Source organism: Nanorana parkeri, unplaced genomic scaffold (genome assembly GCF_000935625.1).
Source record: "Nanorana parkeri isolate BGI_ZX_2015 unplaced genomic scaffold, ASM93562v1 scaffold692, whole genome shotgun sequence".
NCBI classification, from domain to species: Eukaryota; Metazoa; Chordata; class Amphibia; order Anura; family Dicroglossidae; genus Nanorana; species Nanorana parkeri.
In genome coordinates this window covers 155,443-170,856 of record NW_017306960.1, presented here as the reverse complement: position 1 = coordinate 170,856, position 15,414 = coordinate 155,443, and the positions used below count along the sequence as shown (strand labels likewise).

The 15,414-nt window shown below is 40.5% G+C and overlaps 1 protein-coding gene across 3 annotated transcripts in view; it reads left to right on the top strand.

The window, feature by feature from the left end:
• Positions 1 to 15,414, top strand: part of GPD1L (glycerol-3-phosphate dehydrogenase 1-like) — a 44,466-nt gene that overhangs the window by 16,699 nt on the left and 12,353 nt on the right. For all 3 annotated transcript variants that reach the window (XR_001941603.1, XM_018563754.1, XM_018563753.1), the window contains exons 5-6: positions 1,170 to 1,282; positions 14,612 to 14,845. Coding sequence is in view for 2 of the 3 variants with exons in the window: in XM_018563754.1 (XP_018419256.1) it covers positions 1,170 to 1,282; positions 14,612 to 14,845 (347 nt within the window). In the remaining variant the exon portion in view is untranslated. The remainder of the gene's footprint in view (positions 1 to 1,169; positions 1,283 to 14,611; positions 14,846 to 15,414) is intronic.

Sequence of the window (15,414 nt, the reverse complement as noted above, 5' to 3'; positions counted from 1 at the left end):
CCAGAAAAATACTGCATGTCTCATTTTGTCTGGTCTGGAGTGCACTGAAACTGCGGGCAGGTCTGGTCCGGAAAATGGTGTAAACTTGCCCTCAGGATGCCGAGGGTGCGAGCTGTCATCGTTTCAGGAGACCGAGCTCTCCTCCTGTACCTCCCGGCTCGGCCTCTTGTGTCAGGATGAAGAGCAGTGAGTTGCAGTGACAGTTGTCATCATGCAAGAGGCCGAGCTCTCCTTCCGGCTCGGCCTCCTGTGTCGGTATGGAGAGCGGTGACGGCTGCGATCTGTTACAGGAGGTGGAGTTCTCCTCCCACACCTCCCTGCTCCAGCTCCTGTGTCCGGATGGAGAGCCGTGAGCGGAGGAGAGCACTGTGATCTGTCACAGGAGGCGGAGCTCTGGCTCGGCCTCCTGTGAAAGCCGATTCAGGATAGAGAGTGGTATACAAACGCTCGCTGATCATTGAGTGTTTGTAAATAACTGGACATAGTATGCTTACTGTATCCCAATTATGAATGAATTATGAATGAATGGGAAGTGATCTACATCACTTCCTATTCATTCATGATTGTGGACTTCGTAAGCACATTATATCCACAATGTTTGAATGGACAGGAACACTCAATATAGAGGCTTCCTGTTCGTTTAGAACAGGGGCTGCAGAAAAAGAGATTGAGGACTCTGTGTCTCTTTGCACTCTATGCCCACAATCTCTTCTTTTCCTTTTAAAATAGAAAAAAAAAAAAATCATGATTCTGTTTTAGACTCCTGATATTTCCTTAGACCCCCCAGCAGTAAAGTCATTTTCGGTTTCAGTTTTGGCCTGACAATTTTTTTTTTCGGTCTCAAAATTCAATTTCTGTGCATCCCTACAAACAAGCAGCCCTTGTACTTTTTAGCATTCTGTCAGCACTCTGCTTTTTCACACAGCAGCAGGCTCCCACTGTAAAGAATGAGCGAGCCCTCAGGCAGCTCACGTATATAAAGACCTGTGGACAGATGAGATTAATAATGAGGTCTGAGTACCAGGTAAGATGGGTGCCCAGGAATGAAGACTTTATCCCACCCTAAGGGCTGCAGAGCTTCAGGATTTAGAACACAACTTAAGATTTTTTTTTTCTCCTCTCCAAACCCTGAAGTTTTGTTTTTAACTTAGTTCTCTGTTTTTCCTCAGGGAGCAAAGTGCTTGAACATGGGTTTTTATTTAAAGAACTTCTGCAGACCCCGAATTTCCGTATAACTGTGGTGGACGATGCAGATACTGTGGAACTTTGTGGTGCCTTGAAGGTAACATACAGTATTTTGTTTTTTTTCTTGTGAATTCTGCTGCTCTCTTGTACAACTGCAGCTCACATATGAAGTCACCATCTGAAATACTGTGTATGAGTGCCGGTTAAACTGTTGAGTTGTCTGTCAGTCACAGGTGAGGATCATTCGTTAAATATTGGCATACCTATATTTTTATGTATTTAACCACACATAGACTAAAATGATTTGTATTTTTAAATCTGTTTTTCTGTTTTAAAGCTGGACACTGGGCTGACATAAAAGACATACATTTTTGCAGTTCTGTATTCATTAATGAACCACTTAAAATATTTTCCAAATGCAAATAGCTTAAAGACCTGAATGAATATCAGCCTCTTGTAATCCCCTGTACTGCAGCACTTACAGCAGATTGGGAGAGTGAGGGGCACAAATTGAAGCCAATGAGGCAGGCCACATGCAAATTTGCTGTCAAGTAACATGATAGGAGGAGAGAGTAGAATGAGCAAAGAGATGACCTCGCCAGTCTGCTGCTCTTCATTCACAGTCCAGTCACAGGCTAGGGGTGGAGTGATGACACCACTGTATTGCAGAGAAAGTGGTGTCATCGGCCTGGCTTAGCTTTCTGGCAGGGCTGTGTAGATTTCAGGACTGGATATACAGATAGAAATCCTTTGGCAGGTAATATTGCTCCCTTTTTATGAATTTCATCTGTGTATTTAGAAGATTGCCCGAAGTACAACTTTAGGAATGTGTCCATATTACAAGAAAGTGATCGCTCAGAAAATAACTGGTGCCTACATATTGAATTGGAAAAATTATTTCTATCTAAGTTACAAATGGCTTATGTAGCAGTTATATAGGTTTAATTTCTTCAAAAAAGGGAGGTTTGGAATTTTTGAATGATAACAAATGCGGTAATATGTACAAAATCTAGTCATATTTTCAGATTTTTCCATATGAGCCAACATGCATCTGTACATTCACTCTTCCTGCCCTTGCGCACACACACATACCCGTGCAATTTTTAGTACCTTCACACATAATTGTGTGTGTGTTTTTTTGTTTTTGTTTTTATATATATGTGTGTGTGTGTGTTTGTGTATATATGTATGTGTGTGTGTGGAGTTGGCAGACGCTGTTTCCAAACTGGCCGAGTAATGTATTTAGGGGTAAGTTTCAATTACTACATGGCTGGTTTTTGCCCCCTTATTGGCATTACTGTCCATCCTGCGCGCACACACACATACCTTGATATACACTTGCACATATCTCTTGGAGGAGCTGATAATATGCCATGTACATGAATAAAGGACTTTTGCAGTGGCATGGCAGCAACAGGAGAAATTAGGACTCTGTATTAATGGCATGCCCCTATTAATGATATCCAGTTACTTTATCTGTGTATATTTAGTATTACACATCGGTCGGTGTCTCCTCAAGACAAGAAAATGTTTCAAACAAAACTATTAATGGGCTGTAATGCATGTCAATGCCTAAAAAAAAAATCTGATCTGGATGTATACTGTAGAGGAAATGGGAGTAAAATAGAGCCCATGGTTGCATTAATAGCAACTCTCAGCATTGGTGTCACTTGTCACAGTTGTAATCCCGAGCATTGGTGTCAGTGGATTCAATAATAACATCCTGCATTGGTGTCAGTGAGCAAAACAATAACCCCCAGCACTGGTGTCAGTAATGCAATAATAACCACCATCATGTGTCAGTTGCCGCATTAAGATCCGTCAACATTGGTGTCAGCCCCCACGCACAACCATCTTCCACTATTAGCACTCCCGGCATTCCTGTGGATAATGCATGAGTTGTATTAAAATGAACTTGGGCCAAGCACACTCCTCTGCTACTGACACTTTACTGGCATTTCCTTTCCTCAGCATTGTTTATTTACCTGCTCGTCCTATCCCACCCTGCTCTCTCTCTCCCTCTCTCTTGGCCTGAGGACGTCCTGGGACTATACTTCTATTGTTGGGCGGAGTTACCTCTACCTGACAGTAGCAGCTTTATTCTAGTGCCGAGTGTGAGAACGCAGAGTGTCCAAACACCCAGCTGCAATTCTGCAAGGAGTGAGTGACGGTGACACCCCCCATGCACGGTTTGGCCCAAATAAAAGCCTGAATTTGATGTGGAGTTGTGTGATGTTTCGCGTGTGTTGGCAGATTCAAAAGGGTTTTTCTTCTCATATGGAAGTTATGAATCATTGTCCTGCCTAACGGGAAATAATATAGTAATTAGTGAGTGCCCAACATATACTGAACAGCAGATATGCATGTTAAGCCACAAAAATGACCCAGTATTGGTCCGAATGTTTACAGGTAGCTTTACTATACATGTAGGTTGGAAGGTTGAGTACCAAAAGGATTGAGTGCTGATTATTATATCTGAGCTCTCACCCGAATCCAACTTTTTGCTGCATGAGAATTTCAATCTCAGAGGATTTGGTGAGATCCTGAAACTTGGATGGATGTGAATGGGGAACCATCCTGAAATTGTATTATTGATGGAAATAATCAATGGATGGTAAAATATCAGGCTGTCCAAATATAATAATCTATATTGATATGTTAAGTTTAGATTGAGGCAGGCAAGTTGATTTGCCTACTGGCTTTTCAGTGGTAGGTGTAAGACTGCAAGATGGGGGTCAGAGCTGGAGCATTCAAGGGAAAACTAATGGTTTGGGGTCAAGTTTTAGTTGGGTTCTTAAGTTTATAAGGTTTTGAAACAGTTGGGTTATGTTAAAGCTTTCCAAGAGCACTATGGGTTGGCTAAAGAGACATCGCAGCAGAGCTGCTTGCTTTGAGGCTCCATTGTTGGATTAAAACTTCAAATTGAAATTGAGTAATCAGATAAGGGACGAGTCCCTGCTGACATTGAGCGCATGTAAACAGGCTTCTTTCATTGAAGAATCGGCGAGCCTTTAACTAGAGCCTAAAGCTCCCCCGTCTGGCTCAGAACCAGAAAGCCAAACATTAATGTGCTATATTTAATTTTACCTGCAAAAACTACCTAAAATTATTTGAAATGAAACTTTATTTAACCATATCATAATAAATACTGTAAGGACGTTGTGGTAGATTTTTGTTTCCTGCTAAAACAGGTTTAGCAACTCAACATTCCAGCAGCATTGAAGCTGCCATTCCACAGCCCTGAAACTTCTGTTTGCTGTGTGTCCAGTGTGGAAAACCTTTTGTAACACATTGTTCCCTTGAGTTTGAGACAATAGGTCATTTCATTCATGTTGTTGAGCAGACATATATGTGAATCGATCAACGTTTCTCCACCTTTTTTTCAGTCATGGCATCCTTTAAAAGTATGCAAAATCTTGAGGCACCCCAGTCAAAAATGTAAAAAGTGACGTGTGGCCCCTCCAAAATAGGGGTCTGGTATAAATTAAAAGGGGTGTCCCTGCACAAAAAAAAATAGGGTTCCCTCTTCATATCAGGAGTCCCCCTTTACATCAGGAGCCTACTTTACAGCAAACCCTCCCTCCTTTCACATCAGGGTCCCCCCTCTCACACTAGGAGCCCCCTCCTTTCACATCAGAGCCCCCCCTCTCACACTAGAATCCCTTCTACACATCAGAGCCCCCTCCTTTCACATTAAAGTCCCTCTCTCACATTAGAAGCCCCTCTTCACATCAGAGCCCCCTCCTTCCAATGTGAGAGGGGGACTCTGATGTGAAAGTCCCTCTTCACATCAGAGCTCCCTCCTTGCACCTCAAAATCCAACTTTACATTAGAAGTTTTCTCTTTACATCAGAAGCCCCTCTTCACATCAGAACCCCATTTTCCTATCGGAATCTCCTCTTGCACATCAGGAGCCTGCCTGCACCATGGAAATGCATGACGCTATGCAAACATTTTGAGGCACCCCAGGGAGCAACACACACTGGTAGAGAAAGGGTGGTATAGATTTAGCATTCAGTTGCTTCATGTAAGCCTCTTTTACACCAGTGGCTGACTTATAGCACGGCCTCTGGTGTGCACTGTGAAGGGGAGCGGTGCCGATGCAATGTAGTGATGCATCACACTTTACTTTCTTTTCCTTTTCAACTTTATTGAAATGTATCAAACATTTCATTTTTATTCAGCGTATTGGGATGTGGGTGTAGTGCATTACAACATGCATCGTAGGACTTAAGGCAAATTGCCTTGTCTTTGCATTGTGCCTGCGGCACAACGGGGCTGGTAGAAATGAGCCCTTAAGCTGGGCATACCTGGTAGATTTTGGTATGAAAGTTCATATGAAAAATCTTGACTGAGCATTTGATAATACCATCAGAGATTTGACGAATGTTTATTTGATTTTAAAGTAGTACTAAATCCTCAGTTTTTCTTCAAATACGTTTTGCTTCAATTCATTATTCTTTCCAAGGATGCCCATAAACACGTACATTTACAAAATGTGAATGGTGCAGCCTCTATTGTCCTCTGTGCAGCTTTCAGGAACTTCTTGTTGGGAAGTGTGCACTGTGATTCCCTCCTCAACACTACATGTCCCATCATGCCTTTTGACATCACGCATGTGTGCTGGCACCACCATCACCTCATTGCTATTCCTCTAGGCTGCCTGTGCATGTACAGCCAAGGCAGCGGTGGCAGGTATACCGGGAGCACGCACGTAAGGGTGGCTCCCACGGGACTATATAGGAGCTAGGAGCCACCCATACGATGGAAATCAATGCCACAGATTGGGAATGTTAGTCAAATGAGGACACAAAAATGAAGATGCTTCATAAAAAGCAGTAAACAATGTAAGTCCTGTCTTCAGCATGTCAATTAGCCAAACGTAAAATAGGGTTTAATATCGCTTTAACATTCGTTTCACTGTTAGAGTTTAATTTGTTTGGGGGGAAAAAAATTCCATCCTTCTCTTTTGATTTTTTTTTCTTCATTACGGTTGAATCAATCATGGCTTTGACCCCATTAGAAAATCAAACGAGCATTCCAAAAACAAATTTTTCAGATGAAATTCTACTGGCGTATGGCTGGCTTTAGTTCAGTTTTCATGCAATCCAAAGCTCTTCAAGGCTGGTGTTTCTTAGCTAAGCAGATATTTCTCCATACATAAATAGTTTTCAAGCACTTTACCGTTAGAGAGCTTGTTTTGAGAACACTTTGCCGTGATTCTTGCTGTTTTCCTTCTCCTGAAGCGTGTACAGCTTGTCAATGTACCGAGTATTTGCACAGCTGAGTAGAAGATAAGCCACGTATTCCGATGACAGAAGTGCTGCACATTTCTCCATCAGGTGCAGCCTGCAGTGAATAATAAGATTTGCTGCCTACATGAGAATGACACTATATCCATATCATGATTCTGTTTATAGATGGCAATGTCCAAGTAACTCTTATTTTCAAGACTGGAATTAGAGGAAGAAGTAAATTCCACCGAAAGACTAATATACGTATTTAAAACTCCGTGTCCACATGACGGATAAGAATTCTGTGTTCTTGCATCCGCAATCATTTGATTCTGGAAGATTGCCTGGTGTTCTATTGCTAATAATGGTGGTTTTTTTTTTTTTTGTGCTTATTTTCAGCTATTTTGACTTTCAGTTATTTTGCACATGCCAACGAGTTCAAAGGACCGGTAATGCACTTTTTAAAATAGAAATGTGTTCTATTGAGCAATTCAGTGGCTCGTGAGCCACGCGTAGCTCTCTGCTTCTCTTTCTTTTGAACAGCGAACGTCAATCTTGAAGGGTGGTAATGACTTTTTCTGGCTTTTATTCCTTGAATAAAAATACTGAAGGAAAGAAAACAACAGTGAATGTAGCTATGTAGGTCATTAAAGGACTCCTGGAAGTAGAAAGCACTGTAAAAGTGAAAGTATATCTAAATTCAAAACTTTTTTCTATTTTTGATAAAGTAAATAATAGGTAAAACCACTCAGGTTTTTGTGTTTTTTTTTGTGTCATTTGCGTCTCATTCTGGAAATTTCCCTTAACTTCCCCTAAAGTGTATTTCCACTTTTGCAGTCCAGTTTGAGAAAACCTCTCTATATGCTTGTTGTGTGTTTTCATTCACACAGCATACTAAACAATAATTAAAAAATATATATTTCTTACCTTTTTTAGATGTTTTGTTACACCATGCAAGATGGCTGATGCTGTGGGGGTTTTTTGAGCACCTTCACCGTGATCTGTCCTTGTAGAAAGGCTTAGGACTGAAATTTGAGGATTGTGTTTCTCTCAATAACTTTATTAACATACAATGGAGAATGCAGGCTTGTAATCCTTTAACCTAGTGGTCTCAAACTCCGTTCTTTCAGGGCCAAGTGGACAAATGTTCTTCTTCCGTGGGGCTACTTGCCAAATTTCATACTTCAATATTAGCATTTTCGTGCAGCAGGAATCCCTAATCTGGTGTTTACAAGCGGCAGCTTAACCTGATCACGTTAATGATCAGGTGACAGCTGCTGCATGTAAACGCCTGCACACTGCATGTAATGGTACGTGATATGATTACATACAGTTAGAAAACGGTCACTCTCACTAGTCGCATTGATCGTGCATCCAGGGAGAGTGATTCATTCCTAACCTCATGTAATCGTATTACATGCGCTGTTTTGGCGTTTACATGCAGCGGCTGTCGCCTGATCATTAACTTGAACTGGTGGCAGCTGCCGCTTGTAAACACCAGAATAGGGATTCCTACTGCAGGAAAACGCAAATTCCTGACACAGAAATCCCTAAACACACCTTAGCTTGCAGGTATGAATGGGGTCTAATACACGCATACATTCACACACACAAATACAATGAACAAACTTTCCACCTTCACAACTGCTCCCAACATTACAGAGGAGGAGAAGCAAGTAGGAATTTTAACCCTTAAAAAGTCAAGAAATCCTAACCCAAGTAAAAGCAACTGCCACCATTTTATTTTACAGGGTCTTTGCTTTCAGGAAATATATCCTTCTGTGGGGTGAATTAATTTTTAGGCCTAACATGTGCAAAAAAAAACACCCTGGTAGTGAAAGGGTTAAAGTGCATTTTCACTTTTGCAGTCAAATTTTGAGAAACTCCCACATTATGTTTATGTGTTCCCTTTCACACAACATAACGAAAAAAATAATTAAAAAAAAAAAAATATATCATACCTTTTTAGATGTTTTGTTGCAGCAGGCAACATGTCTGATTCCAGGTTTTCTCAATACCTGCATAGTGATCTATCTTTATACAAAGACTTAGGACCGAAATTGTAGGTTTGTGTTTCTCTCATTAACTTCATTAACATACAATGCACAAGCCAGGGTTGTAATTATTTAACCCTTTTGTTAGGACAAGCAGTGTTCATGTCTACTTTACAGATTATATTGAACAAACCCCTCAGTGCCCCTCCTAAGTAGACATTTTAACCCTTAAAAAGCCAAGTAGCCCTAACTCAAGTAAAACAGTGTAAACTGCAAGAAGCATTTAAATATGTTTTAGCTAATGTTATGTAAATGGGAACATGTAACAAATTTAAAGTAATTGTTATCCCAATTTGGCTGCGAAAGTGGAAATACACTTTAAATTAATTAATTATTTAGACCCTTAATTTCCTATGATATCATTTGAATGGAATAAGTCTGTCAGAGGAGAGTGATGCTAGGACACATATTATAATGGGCAAGCGCTGTTTAGAAAAAGTAATTATAGAGGCTGTTCTACATGATTGCTATGGCAGGAGTGTTGAGGATTTAATGTTGTAATGCCTATATGGTGACTTTAGTTTTGCTCTGCTCTGGGAGTCTATGTACAGCACAGTAGAGAGTGTGTGTGTGTGTGTGTATAGATAGATAGATAGATAGATAGATATTCAGTACATATCTGCAATACATACACGTTTTCCCCATGTTTTATCCCTTTCAAGAATTCATGTCTATGCAGCAGGATTTCCAAAATGAAATCGGCTTGTTTTGTAGTCTGCACATCTCACTGCCATCTAGTGGCTATGCTAATTTATACATATACAGCCATGGAACTAAAGGGAGATTATTTTTAATGAGAACATATCGTGAGTTATTATGCCAATGTTTACCTTAAAGTAATTGATAATATGACTGTGATTGCTGAAACATATTTTTGCAATATAGATATTTGTAGATTTGCCATTGGAAAGCAGGTAGATTAGCCAATGAAGTAGAGCAGCTTTACAGCTATTGAGATAATACACTGCTCGCCCCATAAAAAAAAGTCACCACCTGGATTTAGCGAAGCAAATAGGTCAGAGCCTTCCATTATTACTGTAGTGGTTATTATGTTTCAGCTGTCAACATGTTATTTAAACCTAACTGATTGAACAAGTAGCTTCTCATTTCTTCAACAACCATGTCGGAAGACATATACTGTGTTTATGGAAAAGATGTAAGATCCCATTTACACCGGGGCAGATGCGTTTCAGCGCAAATTTTTAAAAGGGCGATTTTTGAGTGTTTTTGTTTGCGTTTCAGCGCTGAACCGCAAATAAAAACACGCTGATCAGCTTGTTTCCCTTTAAATCTGTATGGATCAGGGAGCATTTCGGGCGGCAGGTGGTTCGAATAGCGCGGAGCCGCATGAACGGTCCCCGTAGGAATGTATAGGATCATTCATGTCGGTGGTTCAGCGCAGACAAATCCGTGTGATCAAACCGCCCTGGTGTGAACGGGGCCTTGCTGTGTTTCAGAAGGGTGAAATTACTGGCCTCCATCAAGCAAAGAAAACCACAAAGGAAATTGCTGAAACGACTAAAATTGGGTTAAGAATTGTCCAATGCATCATTAAAACCTGGAAGGATAGTGGAACCATCATCTTCCAGAAAGAAATGTAGTCAGGAAAAAATCTTGAATGTACGTGATCAGAGATCAGTTAAAACGTTTGGTGAAATCAAATCATAAAAAATCAACAGTAGAACTCACGGCTATGTTTAATAGTGCAAGTAAAATCATTTCCACACATACAATGAGAAGAGAACTCCGAGGATTGGGACTAAACAGCTGCGTAGCCTTAAGAAAAACCACTCATCAGTGAGACTTAATCGGTAAAAAAAGGCTTCAGTTTTCTAGTGAGTATAAAAATTGGATTCCTGAGCAATGGAAAAAGGTCATGTCGCCTGATGAATCCAGATTTATTCTGTTCCAGAGTGATGGGCGGATCATGGTAAGAAGAGAGGCAGATGAAGTCATGCACCCATCATGCCTAGTGCCTACCATACAAGCCTGTGGGGGCAATGTTATGATCTGGGGTTGCCTCAGTTGGTCAAGTCTAGGTTTAGCAACATTGTGTACCCAAAAAATGAGAAAAATGAGGTCAGCTGCCTACCTGAATATACTGATTGAACAGATTTATCCATCAGTAGATTTTTTTTTTTCTTCCCTGATGGCACATTGGGCATATTCCAAGATCATAATGCCAGGATTCATTGGGCTCCAATTGTAAAAGGGTGGTTCAGGGAGCATGATAACTCATTTTGACACATGGATTGGCCACCACAGAGTCCAGATCTAACCACATTGAGAATCTTTGGGATGTGCTGAGGAAGACTTTATGCAGTGGTCTGACTCTCCTATCATCACTACCAGATCTTGGTAAAAATGAATGCAACTCTGGATGAAAATACATGTTGTGACATTGGTTAAGTTTATTGAAATGATGCCAGGGCAAATGTGTGCCATAATCATGCCTAAAGTCTGTCCAATGAAATATTAGAGTGCATGACCTTTTTTTTTTTTTTTTGGGCCAGGCAGTGCATATTGCCCACTTAGGGAGTGCATTGGTTTCAATAGTTTGGCCAAACCATAGACTTGCATTGCAAAGGAGCAGTATAGTACAACCACTGTGTAACATTGTATCACCTTGTTTAAAAATTAAATGCTGTTTTTTAAAAAGTATTACTAACGTTGTGATGTCATCTCATTGCTCACGAAGGCTATATTGTGGCTTTAGTTACAGATTGCATAGCCTATGTTCCTGAAGTGAGACTCCATGGCCCTGATTCCTCAAGCTTCAGTGGCACTTAAGATGTGCGGCATAGCTTATTCTTATTTGCTCCCTTTTCTCCTAGCTATGTCATTGAATGTTTTTGTTATATCGGTCTATATTCTATAAAGGCAAAAAATACCTGTTGGGTTTGCCAGAAATATATGCTAATACCTTCGGTGCTGTCTGCTTTGCATAAGGAAGAGTCATGAAGATGGGGAAGAGATGAGGAAAGGTCTGTGTTCTTTGTTATTCGTCAGTAATTAAGTAGGCAGGGATGGCACCAAGTGCTTTGAACTTCAGAGCAGAAAATACACTGAAGGGAATTTATCGAAACTGGAGCAGTTGCCCATGGCAACCAATCAGCATCTCTCTTGGGATGCTAAAATGAGAGAGAGAAGCTGATTGGCTGCAGTGCAAATCTGCTCCAGATTTTGTCTGCGCCAGTTTTGATAGATTCCCCCCAGTGTGTTGTCATGTAAAAAAGGAAGGTAGTTTCAAACCATATTTCTTGCACATCTACAGGTATTTTTCTGTGCTGTCAATGTTTTTAATGGCATAAAACACGGGAACATGTGCATGTATTTCATAGATGTGCAATTTTTTTTTTTAAATTAATTATTATACAGTACATAATTTACATTGCGGCAACAGTTTGCACAGCTCGATCAAATATAAAGGAAGACCATACAGTTACAGAACAATTCAGAACAAGAGGGTTAGGAGGGCCTTGCTCGTGAGAGCTCACAGTCTGAAAGGGAAGGGCAAGTGATACAGAAAGGTAATAACTGTGTTGGGATGAGTTGATGGAAAAAGTAAAATTTCATTTGTCAGGCTTCCATGAAGAGATGTGTTTTCAGAGACCGCAAAAAAGGCAGACAAAGTAGGAGATAGCCTAATGCAATTTTTTTAAGTCTCTCCTCAGTGCTAAATAAACACAGACCAGGGATGTCCATTAATACTGGGCAACACCCTTGGTTTTTAGCTTTAAAAGGATTACTAGGACATTAACCTGCTGTATGCTTTTATTATATATTTATTATATATGTAATAACCTGATCCTCTGCTCATGAGAGATAATAGGGCTCTATTATAGCAGTAGTTTTCATGCATTCCTTACTCGGCTCGCCACCATCAGCCTCCTAATGTGCCCGAAAAGTCTTCGTTAGGACCTTCCATTGCATTTAAATCATTGCATATCTCCAGCTCTTATTACCTATAAAAAATATGAAATTGCCCATTTCCCTAATCTACCTCTGATGTTCTGTTTATTTGTTTGTCTTTTCCCATTGTGTTGTGCTCTGCTGCAGTGGCCACTCATTACTTAAAAGGGTATTTATATCGTGACTTGCAGCTCGGTGCTAAACACAAAAATTGCTTTTGCCTCATTTGGATGCAGCCGGTGTCGGAGTGACTCGGAAGCAGCAAAGATAAGACATCCGAGCTTTGTTTTTGTATTTTTTACTCCTTTTTTTTTATTTATTATTATTATTACCGAGCAGCTTCATAGCATGTGAGATTGCTGAAAGGTATATTTGCTTCAGGGGAACATACACTTTACTGTTCTTCAAAAGGCACTCTGCTGTTTGACATTCATATGCCATTCTATCAGGGAACGCACTTCTCTGATTTTCCATCTTCGTACTGACTCTAGAAACATACGCAGCCTTTGATCACCACAAAATGTCTTAAAAACTTAATTGGTTCCATTTTCTGTAAGTAGAAGAAAAGAGAATTGAAATGCCTTATAAAATGGGGTTAGAACAATATGGATAACAAAAAAATTAATTACAATACTTAGTTAAGAAAAAACAAACCCAATATGCTTTTATTTAATATAGAAGAAACCCAAGCTGATCGCTGCTAAATAAGTATAGCTGTGGGGTCTGCGAAGACCCTTAGCTGCTTCATTTGCTTTTTAGTGTGTTTTTAATCAAGGTTGGCTGCCCAGTGTGTCCTCGTAAACCGTGAGAGCTTGTTATTATGGTTTTACGATTTTAGTGATGCATCACATCACTTGACTCCACAGCACTCGCTTTGCCTTGGTAAAAAGACACAGTATTTGTTGTTTGGATGTTTTATAATTATTGTTGTCAGACTTTTTTTCCCCTCTGGGTGGCCTTAAATCTTCTCATTTGCTTGTTTGTTAAGTACAATAGATAAAAGGAAGCTGAATTTTTTAAAAAAAACCTTGCTACCTAAAATGAACCTGTGCCCTGGCCATGCTGGGCAAGGCAGCAACTTTTTATTTTGAAAGTTTTAGTTTCCATTTTAATAAAGTAGTACACAGTTGCATCAGATGTTCCTGGACAACAAAACCAGGGCGAGTAAGTACAGAGACAAGACAATGAGAAACATACAGGCAAGCACTCATACACACAATCGTATACTATACTCCCTCCCCCTCAACCCATTATTACTATACAGGATTTATATAGCGCCAACAGTTTTACAAAGGAAATTTATTCATTAATACAAAGCCTGCCGTGATTGACTCCACGCGGTATATTGTATGTAGGCGATTTTCGGGGGAAGTTTTATGGTCTCAAAACCCGTCTTATACGCCAGCAAATACGGTATTAATTTAGGTTTACACAGCCAAATACAGCAAGGTGAGCCAGGAGGGGAGAGAGAGAGGAGCGACCGCCAGGAAAGAGAGAGCAAAGAAAGACAGCCAGGAGAAAAAGTAAGGAATGACAGCCAGGAGAGAGCGAGGATAGACAGCCAGGAGGATGAGCAGGGAGGGACAGCCAGGAGGATGAGCAAGGAGAGCCAAGGGAGGTTTTTTTTTTTCGTTGGTAGATCTCATGTAGCTTGTCGTTTTGAAAAGTAGATCTTAACACAAAAATTGTGGGCACCCCTGACCTAAACGCTTGCATCATACCAAAAATATAATCATCAATTTAAGGTGAAATTCCCTTTTAAATTCCCTTTTAAGGCCTGTTTTATACTGCCGCGTTCTTACTACTGGGCTGCATAATGGATCTAATGAAATGACCTTGTTAGTAAATCTGAATAGGTTCAGCTTCACTTCCCTGGAAATAGTTTGTGCTACATTGTTAGCCGTTTCTATCTGAAGCTCACACATCGTTTTATTGATTTATTTACTTATCTTTAGGTGTCTGTTTGGTTTATTTGTGAATAAATACACCGGGTTGAATTTATCAAAACTGGAGCCGACAAAATCTGGAGCAGTTGCCCAATGCAACCAATCAGCTTCTCTCTTCAGTTTGTTCAGTTAAAAGATTTGAAAATGAGAGAGAGAAGCTGGTTGCAATGCACAGCTGCTCCAGGTTTTGATCAATTCCCCTCACTGTATACTGACATGATAATAGAAAGATATGGCCTATGATGTTCTCGGGCTTTACCATGTTTGTGTTTTCCTGCAGAATATCGTGGCAGTCGGTGCAGGATTTTGCGATGGGCTTGAGTGTGGAGACAACACCAAAGCTGCAGTTATTCGTTTAGGACTAATGGAAATGATTGCATTCGCCAAAATCTTCTGTAAAGGCCGCGTGTCGACCGCCACATTCCTTGAAAGCTGCGGAGTTGCTGATCTCATTACGACTTGTTACGGAGGACGCAACAGGAAAGTTGCTGAGGCATTTGTGAAAACTGGCCAGGTATTTTCAGCAGCCATTTTGACTATGAATTTAAAGCTGTGGACCATTTACACCTAAAGTAGTAGTAGTAGTAAACTAGCAAACCTTTTTTATAAGGAATCCAGATCAAACAAATATACATTGCCCAGCAAAGCATTTCTTGATATTTTCCCCCAAGCACTTACAGTCGTCATGTTTCCAAACTGCTTGCTCCAGCTCTATTAGATCTACTTCCCTGAACTTCCTTTACAGTTTTTAACTTTTTTTTTTACACTTAATGTTATTGCTATCACATAGGGGGGTTATCACATAGGGGGATAACAATCTCCCTATATACAGTAATAGCAAAGGCACACTGACAGGTCCTCTTTATGGAGACATCAGGGGTCTCTAAGACCCCTAATGTCACCTGGGGACCCCAAAAGAAGCTGATGAAGCAGAGATCTGCTTCATCAGCTTCTTCTCTCTGGCTTTATCAGCCAGAGGAATGACAGGTGAATGCGGAAGTGATGTAATACACATCACTTCTGCATTCACAGTACGGAGGGAGATCAGCAAGGAGGAAGATGCTGTTCTCCCTCTCATCTTCC